This window comes from Myxocyprinus asiaticus, chromosome 47, assembly GCF_019703515.2.
Source record: "Myxocyprinus asiaticus isolate MX2 ecotype Aquarium Trade chromosome 47, UBuf_Myxa_2, whole genome shotgun sequence".
Taxonomy (NCBI): Eukaryota; Metazoa; Chordata; class Actinopteri; order Cypriniformes; family Catostomidae; genus Myxocyprinus; species Myxocyprinus asiaticus.
In genome coordinates, this window is record NC_059390.1 from 29,386,311 (window position 1) to 29,406,873 (window position 20,563).

At 38.5% G+C, this 20,563-nt stretch overlaps 1 protein-coding gene across 11 annotated transcripts in view; it reads right to left on the bottom strand.

The window, feature by feature from the left end:
* LOC127436993 (ubiquitin carboxyl-terminal hydrolase 15-like) overlaps positions 1-20,563 on the bottom strand; it is an 89,718-nt gene that overhangs the window by 53,302 nt on the left and 15,853 nt on the right. For 7 of the 11 annotated variants that reach the window (XR_007896497.1, XM_051691556.1, XM_051691561.1 and 4 more), the window contains 8 exons: positions 14,383-14,513; positions 12,573-12,699; positions 11,156-11,301; positions 5,650-5,708; positions 5,387-5,476; positions 4,770-4,911; positions 893-1,066; positions 119-277 (listed from right to left, as the gene is read on the bottom strand). Coding sequence is in view for 10 of the 11 variants with exons in the window: in XM_051691556.1 (XP_051547516.1) it covers positions 119-277; positions 893-1,066; positions 4,770-4,911; positions 5,387-5,476; positions 5,650-5,708; positions 11,156-11,301; positions 12,573-12,699; positions 14,383-14,513 (1,028 nt within the window). In the remaining variant the exon portion in view is untranslated. Of the gene's footprint in view, positions 1-118; positions 278-892; positions 1,067-3,610; positions 4,367-4,769; positions 4,912-5,386; positions 5,477-5,649; positions 5,709-11,155; positions 11,302-12,572; positions 12,700-14,382; positions 14,514-20,563 lie in introns of those variants that run through there. The other 4 variants (XM_051691563.1, XM_051691562.1, XM_051691559.1 and 1 more) reach the window with 3 other exon arrangements.

Sequence of the window (20,563 nt, forward strand, 5' to 3'; positions counted from 1 at the left end):
CTAGAGCTAGCAATGTCAGCAGTACTTATTAGGCGGTGAGTGAACAGACTGTGGGCAATCATGTGATCCTGTTTGAAAACTACACTAGTGAAACACTGCATGTGTAAATGACACAAACCTTGTCCGGTCGGCCGTCAGCATCTTTGAGCTGAATGTAGGGCTTCTTCCTGATGCGGTTCAGATCTTCATGAAGACCATCCAGAAGAAAGGCCAGCAGCTCGTGAGAGTCCTGCTGCTGATACCCCGAGAACTGAGGAGCAAACTTGCCCACCTGAGTCTACAACAACACTGAGATCTTTAGCATGAGCACATAGAGACAAAGTCAGGTGCTAAACTGAGAACAACAGAGCATGAAATGAGGCTCAACATTTACCATACGCTCAGCAGGCATTTAGCACATAATGTGTAATATACAGTAAACATGGCAGTGAATTACATACAAATTTGTATTTACAACAATGGAAACATACACTAAACTAGCTGTTGCACTGAATGATATATTATCTATACATATTCACAGTATATTCGTCCCTGTTACCAAAGATATTAAGTGAAAAATGATCAAACAAATATACATATATATATATATATATATATATATATATATATATAATTTTAATTTGTGTGAAATAAAAAGTAATCAATAACTACAAAGCAACATATGGTCCCAAACCAGCTGAGTGAAACCCACTCATTCTGGCATAGATAAAAAATAAATAAAAAAAATAAAAATTACTTCTTTTTTTAACATTATAAGTTTTGTCTTTATAACTTTTATGTTTATTGCTAGAAAAGTTGCTTAGACAATTCAGGTACCAAAGTTCATAAAACTTCTTAAAAAACATGTAGAAGATAATCTTTGATCTTTAGTTTAGTAGAATTTCACCATTACCTTGAATGGTCTTGGTGTGACATAATTGTATTTGGCAGACCAGAGCTGTTTGATGAGTTCGGCGTAAGCTTTGGCGATCTCTCCCTTCATTCCTAAAGGGTTCTCTTCATTCAACTCATCCTGGTACTTATCTTTCAGGAAGAACTCGGTCAGTGGAGGGATATTACTCAAACACTGCAACACAAACAGCACACACTCTATAAAGCAGAACACTAATCCCTGCAAACATAAGTCTCTGTATGAGACTTTGCTCAGGATTTAAACAAGTAGTTTTATAATTTTCCTTAAACTCTGAAAGTTCAAGAGATCCCTTTCAAGTGCACATGCTTGAATGCCACTTACTTCATGGGTGAATCTCACAAAACCTGTCAAGAACATGTTTGGTTCATATTTTAGGCCAAAATCAAAAGGAAGAAATAATAAATAATATTTTGCATAAAGAAAATGAAGCCTATGTTAGGACCATTAACATTATTTGGCATTGTGACTTTATTTTCATGACAATTAGTCACATTTAAAATCCCAATTCTTATTTTAATGTATTATTATTATGTATTTATATATTATTATAATGTAATTCACAGGGCTCCCACCCTTTTTGAGTTTTGCAAGCATTTGTGATTACTAGATGGTCTGGGCGATAGGACGATGTAATCAGATATTGACGATGTCTTAGAAAGATCCCAATGCCGATTGCGAACAGATGATGATTGACATTATCGGGAAATGGCAAAACCATGGATCTGGGAAGTTGGCAATTATATTAAACAGTGGCCAGGGTGTGAAACTAGCACCCGTCACCCGCCAAATGTGACGAGGCTTAAACCAGTTTGCAAGTTCCTGGTCCAAATGCATTTCATGCACGGGTAATTTTGCTCATCTACCCGCAACAGGCGGGCGACCTGTCTCGGAGTACCACGACAAGAAATGCAAATAGTCACAAAGACACGCGCATGAAGAAACACACTTTATCAAATTTTTAAGAACAGACAAAAGCCGTCAATTCTCGTGTCTGATTCGCTGTTTTTTCAGAGGCGTGCAGCACGAGCCTGTCATGTGGAGCACACACATGTAAAGAGTTTTCACTCTTTATTTTCTCCATTTCATTCGACTGAAAACTGTTTGCAAGAATAATGTCGTCAATCAGAATGCTGCAAATTATCTCCAATCTTTTTGGGAGGTGCTGTGAGTTTAATTCGCTTTATTTCCTCGTGGTTGGCATGCATTGAGGATCCCGTGATGCAAAAGGAGCCATTGGAGGTGGTAAATGTTTGGATTTGGGGAGGTGGTTAAATACGATTTTTTGATCACTTCATTGTTTTATTGCTTTTTTCATTTAGTATAAAGTGCAATTTTAATTTAGAAATGTCTTTTGTTTATGTTTTTCATGTTTCAATAAAATGAATTCCATTTTTAAAGCAAGAACACACATTTTGCAGCATTATTTGGGAACACAAGGGAATTTATTAGGCTTTATTATTATGATTATTATTATCTTTACATTTAAAATTGTCTTTAGTTCTTAATCTGTAGGCTATTAGTAATTTTTCATCTGTGTTGATGGATGCTTGCGTGATGCAAATGGAGCCGTTGAAGACGGTAAATGTTTGGATTTGGGGAGGTGGTTAAATAAGTTTAAAGTGCAATTTGAAGTTTGAAATGTCTTTTGTAAGGGGGCCTGGGTAGCTCAGCAAGTGAAGATGCTGACTACCACACCTGGTGTAGCAAGTTCGAATCCAGGGCATGCTGAGTGACTCCAGTCAGGCTTCCTAAGCAACCAATTGGCCCGGTTGCTAGGTTGGGAAGAGTCACGTTGGGTTAACCTCCTCGTGGTCGCTATAATGTTGTTCTCGCTCTTGGTGGGGCGTGTGGTGAGTTGTGCGTGTAATTCCTTGGAGAATAGCGTGAGCCTCCACATGCGCTAGGTCTCCGTGGTAACGCGCTCAACAAGCCACGTGATAAGATGCGCGGATTGATGGTCTCAGACGCAGAGGCAACTGAGATTTGTCCTCCACCACCTGGATTGAGGCGAGTCACTACGCCACTATGAGGACTTAAAGCGCATTGGGAATTGGGCAAACCAAATTGGGGAGAAAAAAATAAATAAATGTCTTTTATGTTTTTTATGTTTCAATAAATGAATTACATTTTTAAAGCAAAATCAATGTACCGATCCTCAGCAGGGGGGTTGACGATGTAATCAGATAGAGATATTTTTTTAAGGCAATTATCGCAAAAATATTTGTTATATATCGCCCAGCCCTACTAGACACACTGATTCACACTGATTTCCTAATGAATCATTCAGACCAATTTGTAAACCATGTTGACCTATTCATTTGATTCAAGCACAAATCCTAGATCACTATGGTTTGCAAGGCACATTTTACTCCACACAAGAGCTAAACCTAGGTAATGAGATATTTTTAGAGCAGAGGAAAACTAGAAAATGTACATTCACAAATAGACTTTTAATGAATTTTAAGATCTGATCAACTTCTGTGACTTTTCCAGGCCTGCAAATCACAAATTTAAAATTCTCTGGTATTTCCATGTTTTCCCTGACCATGGAAACCCTGAATTCATAAGGTGAAAAAATTATGATATTACTTAAATTATGTACTGTATACGTCATGGTAGTATTTGCTGTACCTTTCATTTATAATCAGAATCAGAATCAGCTTTATTGCCAAGTATTCTTACACATACAAGGAATTTGTCTTGGTGACAGGAGTTTCCAGTGTACAACAATACAAAAACAATACAAAAACAGCAGCAAGACATAGATAATAATAAAAAATAAAAAATAGTTATACACATACATAGTGCAATCTAATACAAATCTGTTATCTGTTATATACAGTGCAAATGTTTTTTTTTGTTTTTTTCTCCAGAGAAATGAAATGGCAGAAGAGGTTGGATGTGTTGGATAAATATAAAAAAGACTAAACTGTGTATTGCACATAGTTATTGCTCAATGGGGCAATTTAACTGTTCATGAGATGAATAGCCTGGGGGAATAAACTGTTCCTGTGCCTGACGGTTCTGGTGCTCAGAGCTCTGAAGTGTCGGCCAGAAGGCAACAGTTCAAAAAGGTAGTGGGCAGGGTGAGTGGGGTCCAGAGTGATTTTTCAGCCTTTTTCCTCACTCTGAAAGTGTATAGTTCTTGAAGAGGGGGGCAGGGGGCAACCAATAATCCTCTCAGCAGTCCGAACTGTCCTTTGTAGTCTTCTGATGTCTGATTTCGTAGCTGAACCAAACCAGACAGTTATTGAAGTGCAGAGGACAGACTCAATGACTGTTGAGTAAAACTGTATCAGCAGCACCTGTGGCAGGTTAAATTTCCTCAACTGGTGAAGGAAGTACAACCTCTGCTGGGCCTTTTTCACAATGGAGTCAATGTGGGTCTCCCACTTCAGGTCCTGTGAGATGGTAGTGCCCAGGAACCTGAATGACTCCACTGCTGCCACAGTGCTGTTTAGAATGGTGAGGGGGGTCAGTGTTGGGGGGTTCCTCCTAAAGTCCACAATCATCTCCACCGTTTTGTCGTAAATTAAAAAAAATGTATTGCAGTGTACTTGTCTTTTAATACAGTAATGACATTTCACCAGTGAGATTTATGAGAATTACAAATGAACTCAAAATAAAACATGCATTTTTTGGCATTACAGTACATAGAATTTGTGGTTAAATGTGTTTAATTGTCATGAAAATGCCACAATGCAAAAAATCTAAATGGTAATTTTCTTTATGCAAAATATAATATCTTATGTGTGTCTGGGGTGAAATATGACACAGACATGTTTTCATGAGATTCATCCATGCACATTATGAGGAAATTATAAAAACAGAGAAACCACAGATAACATGATCTCACCTGTGTGGCAGAGTTCATGAAGCAGGTGTTGCCAAGGTTCGACAGACCACACTGTCCGGCCTTCTCACCGCGCCGCTGGTCTGAGTACTCAAAACTGTTATATGGAGGATACGATGGCAGACTGTAGCTGGAGTTCTTCAAACTGCAGAGACAAACGCATTTGAAAAGAAACACAAGAGACACTGCAGGAAACACTGTTCCATACGAGGCAGCCACAGGCGGAGCACATTATCAGAGCAACAAACAACAACATGCAGGAACAGCACGGCAAACACATGATCAAAACAAACACAATGAACCTTCACTGCTGTGTCATCCCCTTGATCTAGAAAACAAAGCCCACTTTTTGTCACATGAACATATATATTAAAAAAAAGACCCACCAGCTGAGAAATGCCCATCAGAAAGTGTTTTTTTGCTGGACAAGGCTGTGAGACCACCCACATTACCCCCCTCCCCCAAACCACTCCCACATTTGCCTCTCCCCTAAACCACATGCACACAAGGGTCTTCCCCCAATAAATCCCTCCCTAAAGCCACTGCCAAGCAAGTAAGCCCCTCCCATAAGACAACCCACAAAGCTCCCTGTACATAAGCCCCTCCCAGCACAGGCTTACTTGCGGCCGCTGAAGCTGCTGTTATGATTGTTTGTGAGGGATGAAGAGCAGATCTTTGGTAAAGCAGATTGTGTGGAAGAGCCAGATGACCTTTAAAGACAAAAAGAGTTACAGGAGATAACAGCAAGCCACGAGAATAACCACTGGGTTCAAGAACATTGAGAAGGCAAATTAAAGCAAAAGGTCAAGGGTACAAGCACTTCCTTTCTAAAGCAATGATATAATGATCAGACCGCACACATCATCATCCACTGATCACTTACTTCAGTGTGGAGCCGCGAGGCCAAGTGCCATCTTCATTCTTCTGCTCAATAACTAGAATCTGCATAAAGAAAAAAAGCAGTCAATTATCCCCACTTACTGTTTGAGCCAGGCTCTTCATCAGTCCAATCCAACCAGCTTGACATCTAGTATTCGCGGTCTCACACATATGGCCAAATTCAATCTGCAACTGGATGTACGAGTGGCACTGTCACAGAAAAACCCAGTTCATTTTTCCCAACTCATGGCAATAAAGACAATATTTGAAGCCCAGCTAGGTCTTCTCTCCTCCAATATACAGTTGTGCTCAAAAGTTTGCATACCCTGGCAGAAATTGTGAAATTTTGGCATTGATTTTGAAAATATGACTGATCATGCAAAAAAAACTGTCTTTTATTTAAGAATAGTGATCATATTTATTATCACATAGTTGTTTGGCTCCTTTTTAAATCATAATGATAACAGAAATCACCCAAATGGCCCTGATCAAAAGTTTACATACCCTTGAATGTTTGGCCTTGTTACAGACACACAAGGTGACACATACAGGTTTAAATGGCAATTAAAGGTTAATTTCCCACACCTGTGGCTTTTTAAATTGCAATTAGTGTCTGTGTATAAATAGTCTATGAGTTCGTTAGCTCTCACGTGGATGCACTGAGCAGGCTAGACACTGAGCCATGGGGAGCAGAAAAGAACTGTCAAAAGACCTGCGTAACAAGGTAATGGAACTTTATAAAGATAGAAAAGGATATAAAAAGATATCCAAAGCCTTGAAAATGCCAGTCAGTACTGTTTAATCACTTATTAAAAAGTGGAAAATTCAGGGATCTCTTGATACCAAGCCAAGGTCAAGCCAAGATTTCAGCCACAACTGCCAGAAGAATTGTTCGGGATACAAAGAAAAACCCACAGGTAACCTCAGGAGAAATACAGGCTGCTGTGGAAAAAGACAGTGTGGTTGTTTCAAGGAGCACAATACTTGTTGACTCCTCTCCAAACATAGCGCTTATGGTTGTGACCACTGTCTTTTTCCAGAGCAGCCTGTATTTCTCCTGAGGTTACCTGTGGGTTTTTCTTTGTATCCTGAACAATTTTTCTGGCAGTTTTGGCTGAAATCTTTCTTGGTCTACCTGACCTTGGCTAGGTATCAAGAGATCCCCAAATTGTCCACTTCTTAATAAGTGATTGAACAGTACTGACTGGCATTTTCAAGGCTTTGGATATCTTTTTATATCCTTTTCCATCTTTATAAAGTTCCATTACCTTGTTACGCAGGTCTTTTGACAGTTCTTTTCTGCTCCCCATGGTTCAGTATCTAGCCTGCTCAGTGCATCCACGTGAGAGCTAACGAACTCATTGACTATTTATACACAGACACTAATTGCAATTTAAAAAGCCACAGGTGTGGGAAATGAACCTTTAATTGCCATTTAAACCTGTGTGTGTCACCTTGTGTGTCTGTAACAAGGCCAAACATTCAAGGGTATGTAAACTTTTGATCAGGGCCATTTGGGTGATTTCTGTTACCATTATGATTTAAGAAGGAGCCAAACAACTGTGATAATAAATGGCTTCATATGATCACTATCCTTAACTAAAAGACAGTTTTTTTGCACGATCAGTCATATTTTCAAAATCAATGCCAAAATTTCACAATTTCTGCCAGGGTATGCAAACTTTTGAGCACAACTGTACATATGCATGTCAAAAATCTTGGGGTCATTTTTGACAAATTTTTACTGTTTGACAAACATATTAGTGCCGTTACTAAGGGAAGTTTCTTTCAATTGAGGTCTATTGCTAAACTGAAGCATTTTCTCTCCGGTAAAGACCTTGAAACTGTGATCTATGCTGGTCTGCCCAGTCTGCTTTATCTAGTTTACAGATGGTTCAAAATGCCGCAGCTAAATTTTTAACTGGGACTAAAAAAGGGATCACATTACCCCTGTATTGGATGCTCTTCATTGGCTTCATGTCAAGGCTAGAATTGATTTTAAAATTCTTATCTATGTGTACAAGGCTCTGTCTGGTCTTGCTCCTCAATATATTATTGACCTTCTGCACCCATATTCACCTCCTAGAATGTTTAGATCTTGTAATCAACTTCTTCTATCAGTTCCTCACTGTCGTTGCAAGTCTAAGGGAGATCAAGCCTTCACTGTTGTCGCCCCCAAACTCTGGAACAGTCTCCCTTCACACGTGAGGTCCGCCCCATCTTTAGCCATTTTAAAATCTTCTCTTAAAACGTATCTTTACTCTGTATCTTTTGCTACTATTTAAGGTCAAGGTTACATTTTGTTTATTGGTGTTTTATTTTGTTTGATTGTTTTCATATATATTTGTGTACTCTATTACGCTTTTGTATCTAATTGTACAGCACTTTGGTTCAACTTTGTTGAATTTAAATGTGCTTTAGAAATCAAATTGACTTGACAACATGAATGAAGGACAGATACAGGAAAACGATTAGAATAGGAAAATATGCATTTGCCCTTTGCTATTTATTTATTAGCACTTTGTAAGGTAAAGATGTGCTTTTTTTATTGGGTCAGTTTTTACATCTATAGAGTTGTGCAACAGTTTAAAAATATTATCCAATATTTGTAGTCGGGCTGCAAAATTAATCGAATAAATAATCGAGATTACAACTACAGCTGCCACAATTAACTAATCGTGAGAAGTGTCAAAACAGCAGTCTATGTAGGTCTAATCATGTTGTCAAAAATGTGATTTAATTTTTTATTTAAACGTGTTGTAAAAGTTGTATTAGTTAACATTATTTAATACACTATGAACTAACAATGAATAATTATATATTTATTAACTAACATTAACAAAGATTAATAAATTATGTAACATATATTGTTAATTGTTTGTACATGATACCTCAAGCATTAACTAATGTTAACAAATGGAACCATATTGTAGTGTTACTGGACTTTTTAGATCCTACTCCGGGTACAAGTGTTGCATGCCTGTTACTGCGTGGTTAACTTGCATCAAGACGTCTTGAGTGAGTAGTTCAGTACAGTTCTTAATGTTGAGTCATATATTGAAAAAGATTGTGTTGATAAATAGGTTTAAAGTGCATTTTCATAATGTTTTCTGCTGAGTTCAGCATGTGCTGCATGGTTAAAGAGCGCCTCATCTCTCCTCTCACTGCAACTTTGGGACACCGCACACACGGCTCACGCGCCCAGTTTAAAAACTGTAACATGCTGCGTTCAATACCTGAAAAATGCTGCCTTCAGAGGCTGTATAATGAGGTAGGATGAAATTAAGGTGCTTGTCAAGCTGTTCTGAGACCAGTTTCCTTAAGAGTTCCATTCATTCAAAAACACTGTTGTTTAACACGTTTTCAGATGCAGCCACAGTTTGTGTAAAACAGCCCTAACAAAAGTGTAGCTCAGATCAAAGCATCCTCCATCATTGTTGTTGATTTTGTTGTTGCTACTGAATCGCGCATGCAAACAACATCTAAAGAAAAATGGTCGACACTAGATGACATCAATACGGGGGTTAATTTTGTGCGTTTTTTTTCCTTCCGTTTTTTTAGATTAATTCGAATTTGCGTTTTGACACAAAAAATTTTTTTTTAAATCAAGATTTAGCATAAAAACATTGCAAACGCTATAGTTACATACATTGTAAATCCACCAAAGGCTGAATAAGGAAGAGAAAAAGTCTTAATGCCGCTCTCCAAATGAACGTGACAGGTTAACAACATGGAGACTGATATAAAAGACAGCGGTAATATTCCCAGTACGACTGTAAACAGTGTGACTGAAGCTCAGCTTCGTTCATCATGCAGGTATACACCGGCTTAAGACCAGAACTGGCCTCGGCGTGTGCATGTTGATGAACGATCTCCTTTATTTTCTTTTTACCCATAAAATAGCGTCAGTTACGTGACAGTTACGGGCATGGAGAGGCAATATATGGGAGATTTAAACACTCGCTGCTCCTTTTGTCATGATGATTCAGATAGGTCGCTAATTATTGCTTTGTTCTGTGACATGTTACAAGTGTACTGCATCTATAGCCAACATTTGGCAAGCGATCATTTAGACAAACGTTTGCGAGTGGAATGGTAATGATGAATTATTTCATATTGCTGCACTGCTCAGCGTGAACCACTAGAGGGCGCATATATGAATATACACACAAACTGTTTGATATACGAGTACTTTCTAGATAAACTTGATAATTTATAGATATTGATTTCTAGATAACTTTCTAGATAGACTTAGTTTAGATCAAATGAATACCTACACTGGCTAAGAAGTATTTTGCAGTATGCTATTATTTCAGAACATCTGGGTTTATTAAATTTTAATTTATTTTACATTTACACTCTGTTGACAACTTCCCCCTGTGGTGCATTTGATGCGTTTGTACATTTTTCTTGTACACCTTTGTTGCCTATAATGAAAAGAACATGAATTTAATTTAAAAGAATTGTGAATCGTCCATAGGTTTGATAAAAATTGAGATTTTTTATTTTTTTTGCCATATCGTCCAGCCCCAAATGCAAGAGGGAAAAGTCTCCTCGGATGTGCCCTTCCTCTTAAGATTTCTCATCTAGAAAGTTTCTAAGTGGAAAGTACTGGGACAATCGGTGGGAAAGGGTCTATTATTAAAACACAAAAGGCTGCAATTTAATTAAATAGATATGTAGTCTGTATGTACTGCATGCTATAGAGTGAATGAGCACTCTGCTAACTGTCATCTACTACACACAAGAGCGTGAGTGATTATCATGATGTTTTTAGTGTATATTTGTTGAATTAAAATCGCAGCCTTTGCAGTTGAATAATCACATTAGGACATATTGTGATTTTAATTTATGCGCTGCATGTTTACAAAAAGACATTTGTACATCAGATGTTATTGGTTTTTGGTATCGGAGCATCAGAGTTTACAAGTACTTGAGTGCGGTAACGGACCAGACATTCCCAGACTTGAGTGTAATCCAGCAAAAACCTTCCTCTTCTGCCCATCTTTAGGTCCCTACACTGTTTTGTTGTGAATACTCCTGTATAATTCTAATGCTCTTGACAGTACTCCATTTTTTTATTTTTTTTATTTATTTAGTAATCACAATTTGTAAACTGCAGCTTACACACATAGAGTTCCCCCAAAAAAATATTTGGACAAGTTAGTCACATTTAAAAATGTCTGAATGTCTTTGATGCAATAAAATAATCAAAGCAAGTGTTATCTGCACGTCTTAAATGCTGCTGGAGCTTTTCTCAGAACTCACTTCACTTTTATTAGCCATTTTTTGCTTAATGATTTTAATGAACTGGTGTTCCTGTGATTTTTATTGAGTGTATGAAGTTCAGAGGCCTTGCAGAGTCACCAATGATGCAGTTCAGATTAGTGCTACAAATCTAATGCAACCGCTGTCTGTTACACAAGATCACACAGCCAATACGTCTGGACTTCAGCACACATGATGAAAACTATGAGAACTGTGAGGTGATTTAGCAGAACATGTGTTACCTGTCCCTGGTAGAGTCCGGCATCCTGAATGGTGCTGTTTGGTTTATTGAGTGGCTCAAACGTGTTGCTCATGTATTTATTCCATAACCGGGTCTCCTTCTCGTCTGGAATACTGAATAATTTCCGCATCTCTCGTTCAATGGAGTCTGTCACAAGCAAAATTATATTTAACCAAAGGATTGTAAAGCGTTATTCTAGCCCTGCAAACATCCTGCAATCAAATTACTGTCAACACTCAAAGAAATCAAACAAATCTTTAGTAATGCACACATGCAGCTCTCCGACACCTGTCAAAATGACTTCATTTTTAATGAACTTTACAGTCACAACTATAACTAACTGTGTGTCATATTTTATTTCTACATCAAGATTTTCATTTATACACAGTTTGTTGTTTTAGTCAAAATGTACTTTAACAATAGTTAATATTTCGTCATGTCATATTTATTCATTTAATTCAGTTTTACTCTGACGAATATATCATTTAATCATCAGTCAATGAAAATAATAGCTTTTAGTTGATAATAATGTGCAAAATGACAAAAACTTGTGTCAAATTGTAACAGACCAAACTTTAACCAAATATTCAAACATTTTGAAACATTTTCTTAATTCAAATAATAGCCTGTAATATACTGAAGTATTATCTACTGTACATTTAGAAGTTATCTTACTGTATTCTGAATTCTTTATGCTTTAGAGGCTGTTATTAATTTTCCATGTTTAACCAGTTTAGGATGTTGCATTGCGTGTAGCATGTTTTACAGAAACTGTATATTACGCAACACAAGTTAAACATATTCTGACTTGTGCGTTCATTTGGTTCATTGTCTGTGCAGATGTAAGTTGTAATATTGCATAAATGTTGTAGATATAGTGTTTAATCTCATGTGTTTGAGTGAGGTAATTAAACTGTTAAAGTGATTCATTTTGCCAGTGTTCAGCACGTTAAACTCGCACAGCTCAAGAAAATCTTCTTTTATAAACAGATGTTTCTCTAGATGTTTATATCTTGCAGTATTATTTTATTCTCATCATATTTTCATCAACAGTATGCTTAAATGAATTGAATTATTGTCACAATGCATCCTTTTTGTCTCATATTGGTTATCATTGACAATATTTATATCATTATCATTTATATGAATGTATAAAGGAAGGTGTATATTTTGGGTGATGTAACAGGTCACCATTTCTTGAAGTTTGTCACCATTTTATTCCCCCTTTGCCTTCACTCGTTCATTTTAAATGATCCAGTGGCATGACACATGAATTAAAAGTAAAATATTCCATGTAGTCTCTCAATTAATTAGAATTAAAGGCTGTAAATAAAACTAAAGTTGTCAGACCGCAGGACATGAAATATCAAGTAGTAAAAACAGGTGAACTCTTATTTTCTTTACACTTATGCAAGTACCTATGGTGTCTGCTTTGCTGAATCTTCTCGTGATGACATTGTCTATGTTGCTGTCTTCACATAGTTTCAGTTCGGTAAGGTAGACTTCCACCTTACAGTGTTTCACGAACATTCCCTGCTCCACCACCTGTACAACAACAGCCAGAAAATCCAGATTAGAGTTTGTGTGCATGACTTATTCACATCCATTTAACACTTGGTAGCAAATAAAAAAAAATAGCAATTTGTATTTATAGTCAAATAACGAATCCAAAAAAACCTTTAACAGTCAGACTGATGTTATCACAATGACGAGTTTTATTGCACAAAGAGTTATATTTCAATATTGGAAAGTTGTATGTAGCCTCTAGAAATGTCCATGTCCATTTTAAAAGATTTCATTCATTTCCGTGACATCACAGGCTTGGAAATCACAATTTTAAAACTCCCTGATATTTCCAAATGGAAAGCTTTCAAGTGGACTGTGTTGCTATTGACTTGTTCAAGACTATGAAAAAGGTAAACCAGAGACTGATTCTGTCAATATCAAATGTCCTGTTTTCCATGAGCGAGGGAACCCTTTTGATCAGGTATCGCACAGAGAATAATAAAGCCAGCCTTCTTGAAGTGTCATAACTACGCGCAGCTGTAATCATGTCAGGTGAGCATTTGAGCATGTCACGCCGACCGTCAATGTGTTGATACAAGCAAACCGGAGAAACGCTTATTTTAGCAACAGAGCTGAACAGCTGAAGAACTCCAGACTATTTATTTCACACAGCCTCTCAGCTAGCGGACCACCACACAGCAAACGCCAGAGGAAAACCCTGCTGAACTGTGGCCCAGGGTCCGAATGATTATCCTCAGCAGGAACCACCAGCAGCTGGCATCCTCACTGGATCACCAGTTCGCCAGTGATATTTAAGACCCTGACCTTTTATCACAATTCCCTCACAAACCTCCATGCAGTTTGACGACAGCAGGCAATTCTGTTCCTTCAAAACAAAGTTAAACGCAAACCCGGCGTTCTCCGTCAAACAGCTGACCACAGTGAGATTCGAACCCTGCAGCAGCCAACATTCACTCCCTGCAAAAACTTTTTCCAAACACCCAAGAATGAGAAAAAGGCAGCACCTCTTGCATGCTGTTGCTTGAAGTGCGCTCCATGTAGCTGTGCAGTCATGCACACAGAAATAGCGCAGCCACTCGATACCCCCTCAAACATACATGGAGAGAGGGGGCGGGAAACGGAAAGAGCCATCGCCATCATGGCATGACTGACAAAACCTCCATGACCATGTTCTCTAGCGGAAGTGGTGCACATCAACACAAGCGTGCTGAAGGCTTATTCCACAACAATAACTACTGCATGCGACAGTTTATAATCAGACACGGATAATGAAAATATTTGAAGTGTTTTGAATGGTATGAACATCTCCAGGTCATATTTCTCCCCAAAATCAAAAATAATGACATTAGGCGTTCAACAGGGTTCAGGTCATTCAAGCTCTTCCACACCAGAATCAGTAAACCGTTTCTATAATATGAACCTCACTTTGAGGACAGGGGCATTGACATGGCCATCCGCAAACTGTTGCAACAACGCTGAAAGCACACAATTCTCTGATTGTCAGCGAATAGTGTAAAATTAAGATTTGTCCTCACAAAAATGACTGGAGTAGTCAAACCCATCAGTTAGAAGAGGGTGCACACATACTTTTGGCCATACAGTGTATTTTGTGAGATTCTCACAGCTTATGTATTGTATTATTATTTTATTCAAAAATGTTGTCCATCACTAATTGAGTTTCTCTTGCACAGACTGCCTTACCTTACGTGCAATGGGCTCCTGTCCATCTGTTAGTCCGTACCAGCTCACTAACTTACTCCAGCCCTCCGTTGGCACCAGGATATAATCCAGTTCATCGATGAGGTGCTCCTTAATGCCCAGCACATCTTTTTCTGAAATACAAACACATCACTGCTTAATGCCCAGTGCATCTACATCTACAACACACACATACATACCACTGTTTGATACCCAGCTCATACCCACTTTAAACACACACATCGCCACTTAACGCTCAGCACATCTCCATCTACTGTAAAACTATAAAATATCTCTACTTAATGTCCAGCATATCTTATTCTAAAACACAAAAACTTCCTCATTCCCAAACCTTCTCAATCAAAAAAACTAACAAACACATCACCTCATAATGCCCAGCACATCTAATGTAAAACACACACACACACACACACACACAACTGAAATACTGAAATCTCAGCCAATACTGATCCGAAGCCAGTGTTGTTGTTTTTTGCATAATCAGTTTAGAATATCTTTACATCACTGCGTGATGCTAATTGGGGGTCCTCATTATTTGTAAAGAAACAAACCTTTAACTACACATGATTTCAAGATAAATGTACAGACTATTACTGTTTTTTACAATCACTTTACGCACGCTTTCTGAAACTATGGCTCCTTTTCTCTAAACTCACACACACACACAACATGTAAATGTCACACGTCACTTGCAAAAGCAAACACTTCATTCAAAACTGTTTTAACTCTTCTCAAAATGTTATTTTTTCATCAAAACTCTACACACAAACCATCAAACGATTACCTCTTATAGACGCCAACTACACATGGATGTGACAAATTTAAAACACTACTATCTTGTGTCTTTTGTAGGGTTGCCCCCGACCAAAGGTTTTCCTAGTCGACTAGTAGTCCTTAGTTTAAGCCATTAGTCGACTAGCTGTCACACGTGTATGATATTAATTTAATTACTTATATATTTTTTGTGGGGGGGGCATCAGAAAATGGTTTGAGTTCCAGGGCTGAGAAAGAATGTTATAAGTAACAATGCTAACACTGTTCTGCATTACAGAGAAACACTAAACCGTAATAATGAGCCTTTCAAATATAAATTTTTCAAATATAAAAGCGAGCCGCAGCGACACCGGCAAAAGCGGTAATGATTCTGAATGTGTCGAAAAAACCAGCAAGGACACTGTCTGAACAGTTTGTTAATTTATAGAGAGAAATGCAGATTAGGGTTGTGCCGACAGACGATGATCTCGGGGATCGACAATGGTCAGAGTGATCGCCAATAGCTGATGCCTTTGAAGATGTCAAAACGATATTTGGCTCGTTTTCCCATTAATGTATTAAATTATTACTATTATTAGGCTATTATTATCAAATTAATATTACAAATAATTTGCCCGTAGACACACAGACACACGCTTGAAGAAACACACTTTATTATATTATTAAGAACAGATGACAGAAAAGCCGTCTATGCACATGTATGACACCCTGATATGGAGGCGTGCAGTCTCGTGGAACACGCATGTAAGAGGTTCTCTTTCTTTGTTTCTGTCTTCTGATTTATTTTTTTATTTTTTTTTGTTTTGTAAGAACAGTATCATCTATGAGTGCTGCAAATGACCTCAGACATCGCAGCTCAGGAGGTGCTTTGAGTTCAGTTCAGTTCACTTTATTTCTACAAAGCAGTTCATTGTGAATGCAACTCTGCAGCCTATACATCTGTGATTAAAACATATATATATATAATTTTATCACTTCATTATTTTAATTGTTTTTCGTTTGGAGTGCAATTTGAATTTAGAAATGTATTTGATTTAAGTTTTTCGTTTTTTGAATAAATTAAATTTTCAATGCAAAATCACTAAAACAAGAATATTCACCGATCCCTCAGCCCAGGGGTTGCAGATGTAATTGGATATTGCAATATATATATATATATATATATGGAGAGATAGAGAGAGAGAGAGAGACACAGAGAGCGATAGATACACACACACACACACACACTACCAGTCAAAAGTTTTGAAACACTCATTCTTTATTATATTTTTTTTCTTCTTCATATTTTAGAATAATAGTAAAGTCATCAAAACTATGGAATAACAAATGAAACTGGGAATTATGTTGTGACTAAAAAATCCAAAATAAATCAAAACTGTGTTATATTTTAGCATCTTCAAAGTAGTCACCCTTTGCCTAGAATTTGCAGACATGTACTCTTGACATTTTCTCAACCAACTTCTTGAGGTATCACCCTGGGATGCTTTTTAAACAGTATTGAAGGAGTTCCCATCTGTGTTGGGCACTTATTGGCTGCTTTTCTTTATTATTTGGTCCAAGTCTTAGTTTTAATATTTTAGTTTTATAATGAAATAAATTAATATGGTGGCACAATTATATTTTTGTCTACAAAACTAATTTCAAACATTTAAGCATACACCTTCAGATCAAAAGATTTTTAAAATCATGAAAAACTTTTGACCGGTAGTGTGTGTGTGTGTGTGTGTGTGTGTGTGTGTGTGTGTGTGTGTGTGTATGTATATGTGTGTGTATACACACACACACACACACACACACACACACACACACACACACACACACACACACACACACATACATACATACATACAGTTGTGCTCAAAAGTTTGCATACCCTTGGAGAATTGGTAATATATGTACGTCAAAAAAAAATGAAAAAAAAATGAAATGACCCCTGTTCAAAAGTCTGCATACCCTTAGTTCTTAATACTGTGTATTGCCCCCTTTAGCATCAATGACAGCATGCAGTCTTTTGTAATAGTTGTCTATGAGGCCCCAAATTCTTGCAGGTGGTATAGCTGCCCATTCGTCTTGGCAAAATGCCTCCAGGTCATGCAAAGTCTTTGGTCGTCTTGCATGAACCGCACGTTTGAGATCTCTCCAGAGTGGCTCGATGATATTAAGGTCAGGAGACTGTGATGGCCACTCCAGAACCTTCACCTTTTTCTGCTGTAACCACTGGAGGGTCAACTTGGCCTTGTGCTTAGGGTCATTGTCGTGCTAGAAAGTCCAAGAGCATCCCATGCGCAGCTTTCGTGCAGAAGAATGCAAATTGTCTGCCAGTATTTTCTGATAACATGCTGCATTCATCTTGCCATCAATTTTCACAAGATTCCCCGTGCCTTTAGAGCTCACACAGCCCCAAAACATCGGTGAGCCACTACCATGCTTCACAGTGGGGATGGTATTCTTTTCACTATAGGCCTTGTTGACCCCTCTCCAAACATAGCGCTTATGGTTGTGACCATAAAGCTCTATTTTGGTCTCGTCACTCCAAATTACAGTGTGCCAGAATCTGTGAGGCGTGTCAAGGTGTTGTCAGGCATTTTTTGTGGCATTGGCGCAGTAAAGGCTTCTTTCTGGCAACTCGACCATGCAGCTCATTTTTGTTCAAGTATCGTCGTATTGTGCTCCTTGAAACAACCACACCGTCTTTTTCCAGAAAGGCCTGTATTTCTCCTGAGGTTACCCTTGGGTTTTTCTTTGTATCCCGAACAATTCTTCTGGCAGTTGTGGCTGAAATCTTTCTTGGTCTACCTGACCTTGGCTTGGTATCAAGAGATCCCCAAATTTTCCACTTCTTAATAAGTGATTGAACAGTACTGACTGGCATTTTCAAGGCTTTGGATATCTTTTTATATCCTTTTCCATCTTTATAAAGTTCCATTACCTTGTTACGCAGGTCTTTTGACAGTTCTTTTCTGCTCCCCATGGCTCAGTGTCTAGCCTGCTCAGTGCATCCACGTGAGAGCTAACAAACTCATTGACTATTTATACACAGACACTAATTGCAATTTAAAAAGCCACAGGTGTGGGAAATTAACCTTTAATTGCCATTTAAACCTGTGTGTGTCACCTTGTGTGTCTGTAACAAGGCCAAACATTCAAGGGTATGTAAACTTTTGATCAGGGCCATTTGGGTGATTTCTGTTATTATTATGATTTAAAAAGGAGCCAAACATCTATGTTATGATAAATGGCTTCATATGATCACTATCCTTAAATAAAAGACGATCAGTCATATTTTCAAAATCAATGCCAAAATTTCACAATTTCTGCCAGGGTATGCAAAAGTTTGAGCACAACTGTATATATATACACTATATTGCCAAAAGTATTCGCTCATCTGCCTTTAGACGCATATGAACTTAAGTGACATCCCATTCTTAATCCATAGGGTTTAATATGACGTCGGCCCACCCTTTGCAGCTATAACAGCTTCAACTCTTCTGGGAAGGCTTTCCACAAGGTTTAGGAGTGTGTTTATGGGAATTTTTGACCATTCTTCCAGAAGCGCATTTGTGAGGTCAGACACTGATGTTGGACGAGAAGGCCTGGCTCGCAGTCTTCGCTCTAATTCATCCCAAAGGTGCTCTATCGGGTTGAGGTCAGGACTCTGTGCAGGCCAGTCAAGTTCTTCCACACCAAACTCGCTCATCCATGTCTTTATGGACCTTGCTTTGTGCACTGGTGCGCAGTCATGTTGGAACAGGAAGGGGCCATCCCCAAACTGTTCCCACAAAGTTGGGAGCATGGAATTGTCCAAAATCTCTTGGTATGCTGAAGCATTCAGAGTTCCTTTCACTGGAACTAAGGGGCCAAGCCCAGCTCCTGAAAAACAACCCCACACCATAATCCCCCTCCACCAAACTTCACAGTTGGCACAATGCAGTCAGACAAGTACCGTTCTCCTGGCAACCGCCAAACCCAGACTCGTCCATCAGATTGCCAGATGGAGAAGCGTGATTTGTCACTCCAGAGAACGCGTCTCCACTGCTCTAGAGTCCAGTGGCGGCGTGCTTTACACCACTGCATCCGACGCTTTGCATTGCACTTGGTGATGTATGGCTTGGATGCAGCTGCTCGGCCATGGAAACCCATTCCATGAAGCTCTCTACGCACTGTTCTTGAGCTAATCTGAAGGCCACATGAACTTTGGAGGTCTGTAGCGATTGACTCAGCAGAAAGTTGGCGACCTCTGCGCACTATGCGTCTCAGCATCCGCTGACCCCGCTCTGTCATTTTACATGGCCTACCACTTCGTGGCTGAGTTGCTGTCATTCCCAATCGCTTCCACTTTGTTATAATACCACTGACAGTTGACTGTGGAATATTTAGTAGCAAGGAAATTTCACGACTGGACTTGTTGCACAGGTGGCATCCTATCACAGTACCACGCTGGAATTCACTGAGCTCCTGAGAGCGGCCCATTCTTTCACAAATGTTTGTAGAAGCAGTCTGCATGCCTAGGTGCTTCATTTTATACACCTGTGGCCATGGAAGTGATTGGAACACCTGAATTCAATTATTTGGATGGGTGAGCGAATACATTTGGCAATATAGTGTATATATATAAAATATATATAGATAGATAGATAGATAGATATCGTGAAGGAGGGAACAAAAAAATTTATTCACACACATGATGTATTTTCCCAGACAACGAAATACCTGACTGGTAGAGAATGCACAGATGAAGTAGGTTCTTTGCCAGAGAAATGTTGCCCTTCACAGCTGTTGTAAAGCCATCTTTCAAAAAACAAAATTTTAATTGCACTCACATTTTTTTCCAGTTTCATTTGAATTTTTAGTTAAAATAAATAAAAAATAAAGTTCTAAGTTTGAAATCAAGGTGTCTTGCTTTATTGTGTAGGCTTAACCCTAACCCTGCTTAAAAATTACCCCATAGTACCACCTAGTGTCCAACCAGCGGTAATACCGCGGTTCGTTGTTTTTATGTGGAGTTTTCTCTGCGACCAACCAACCAATCAAAACTTGGTCGACCAAGACTCTTCTCATCGACTAACGTTTGGTCGACTATTAGGGGGTAGCCCTAGTCTTTTGTATGTTCAGTATGCAGTGGAGTGCACAGAAGTAAGTTTGTCATAGCACTCACACGTACATGTATGTGCATTGTGCAAAGTCTGTGTGTGCAGACTTTGGGTTGAACAGATTTCTAAGTGAAGAAATGCGCTATAACTGTTTTCACACGTGAGCACTGGGTGTAAGTAATCTTTAATTGAGTGTGGCATTTTGAATGGCAGTGTTTTCCGAATGAAACACTGTTAGTTTTGAATGATGTGTCTAATGTAGAGAACTGTGTTTAGTGTTTAGCAAAAAGTGTGTTTTA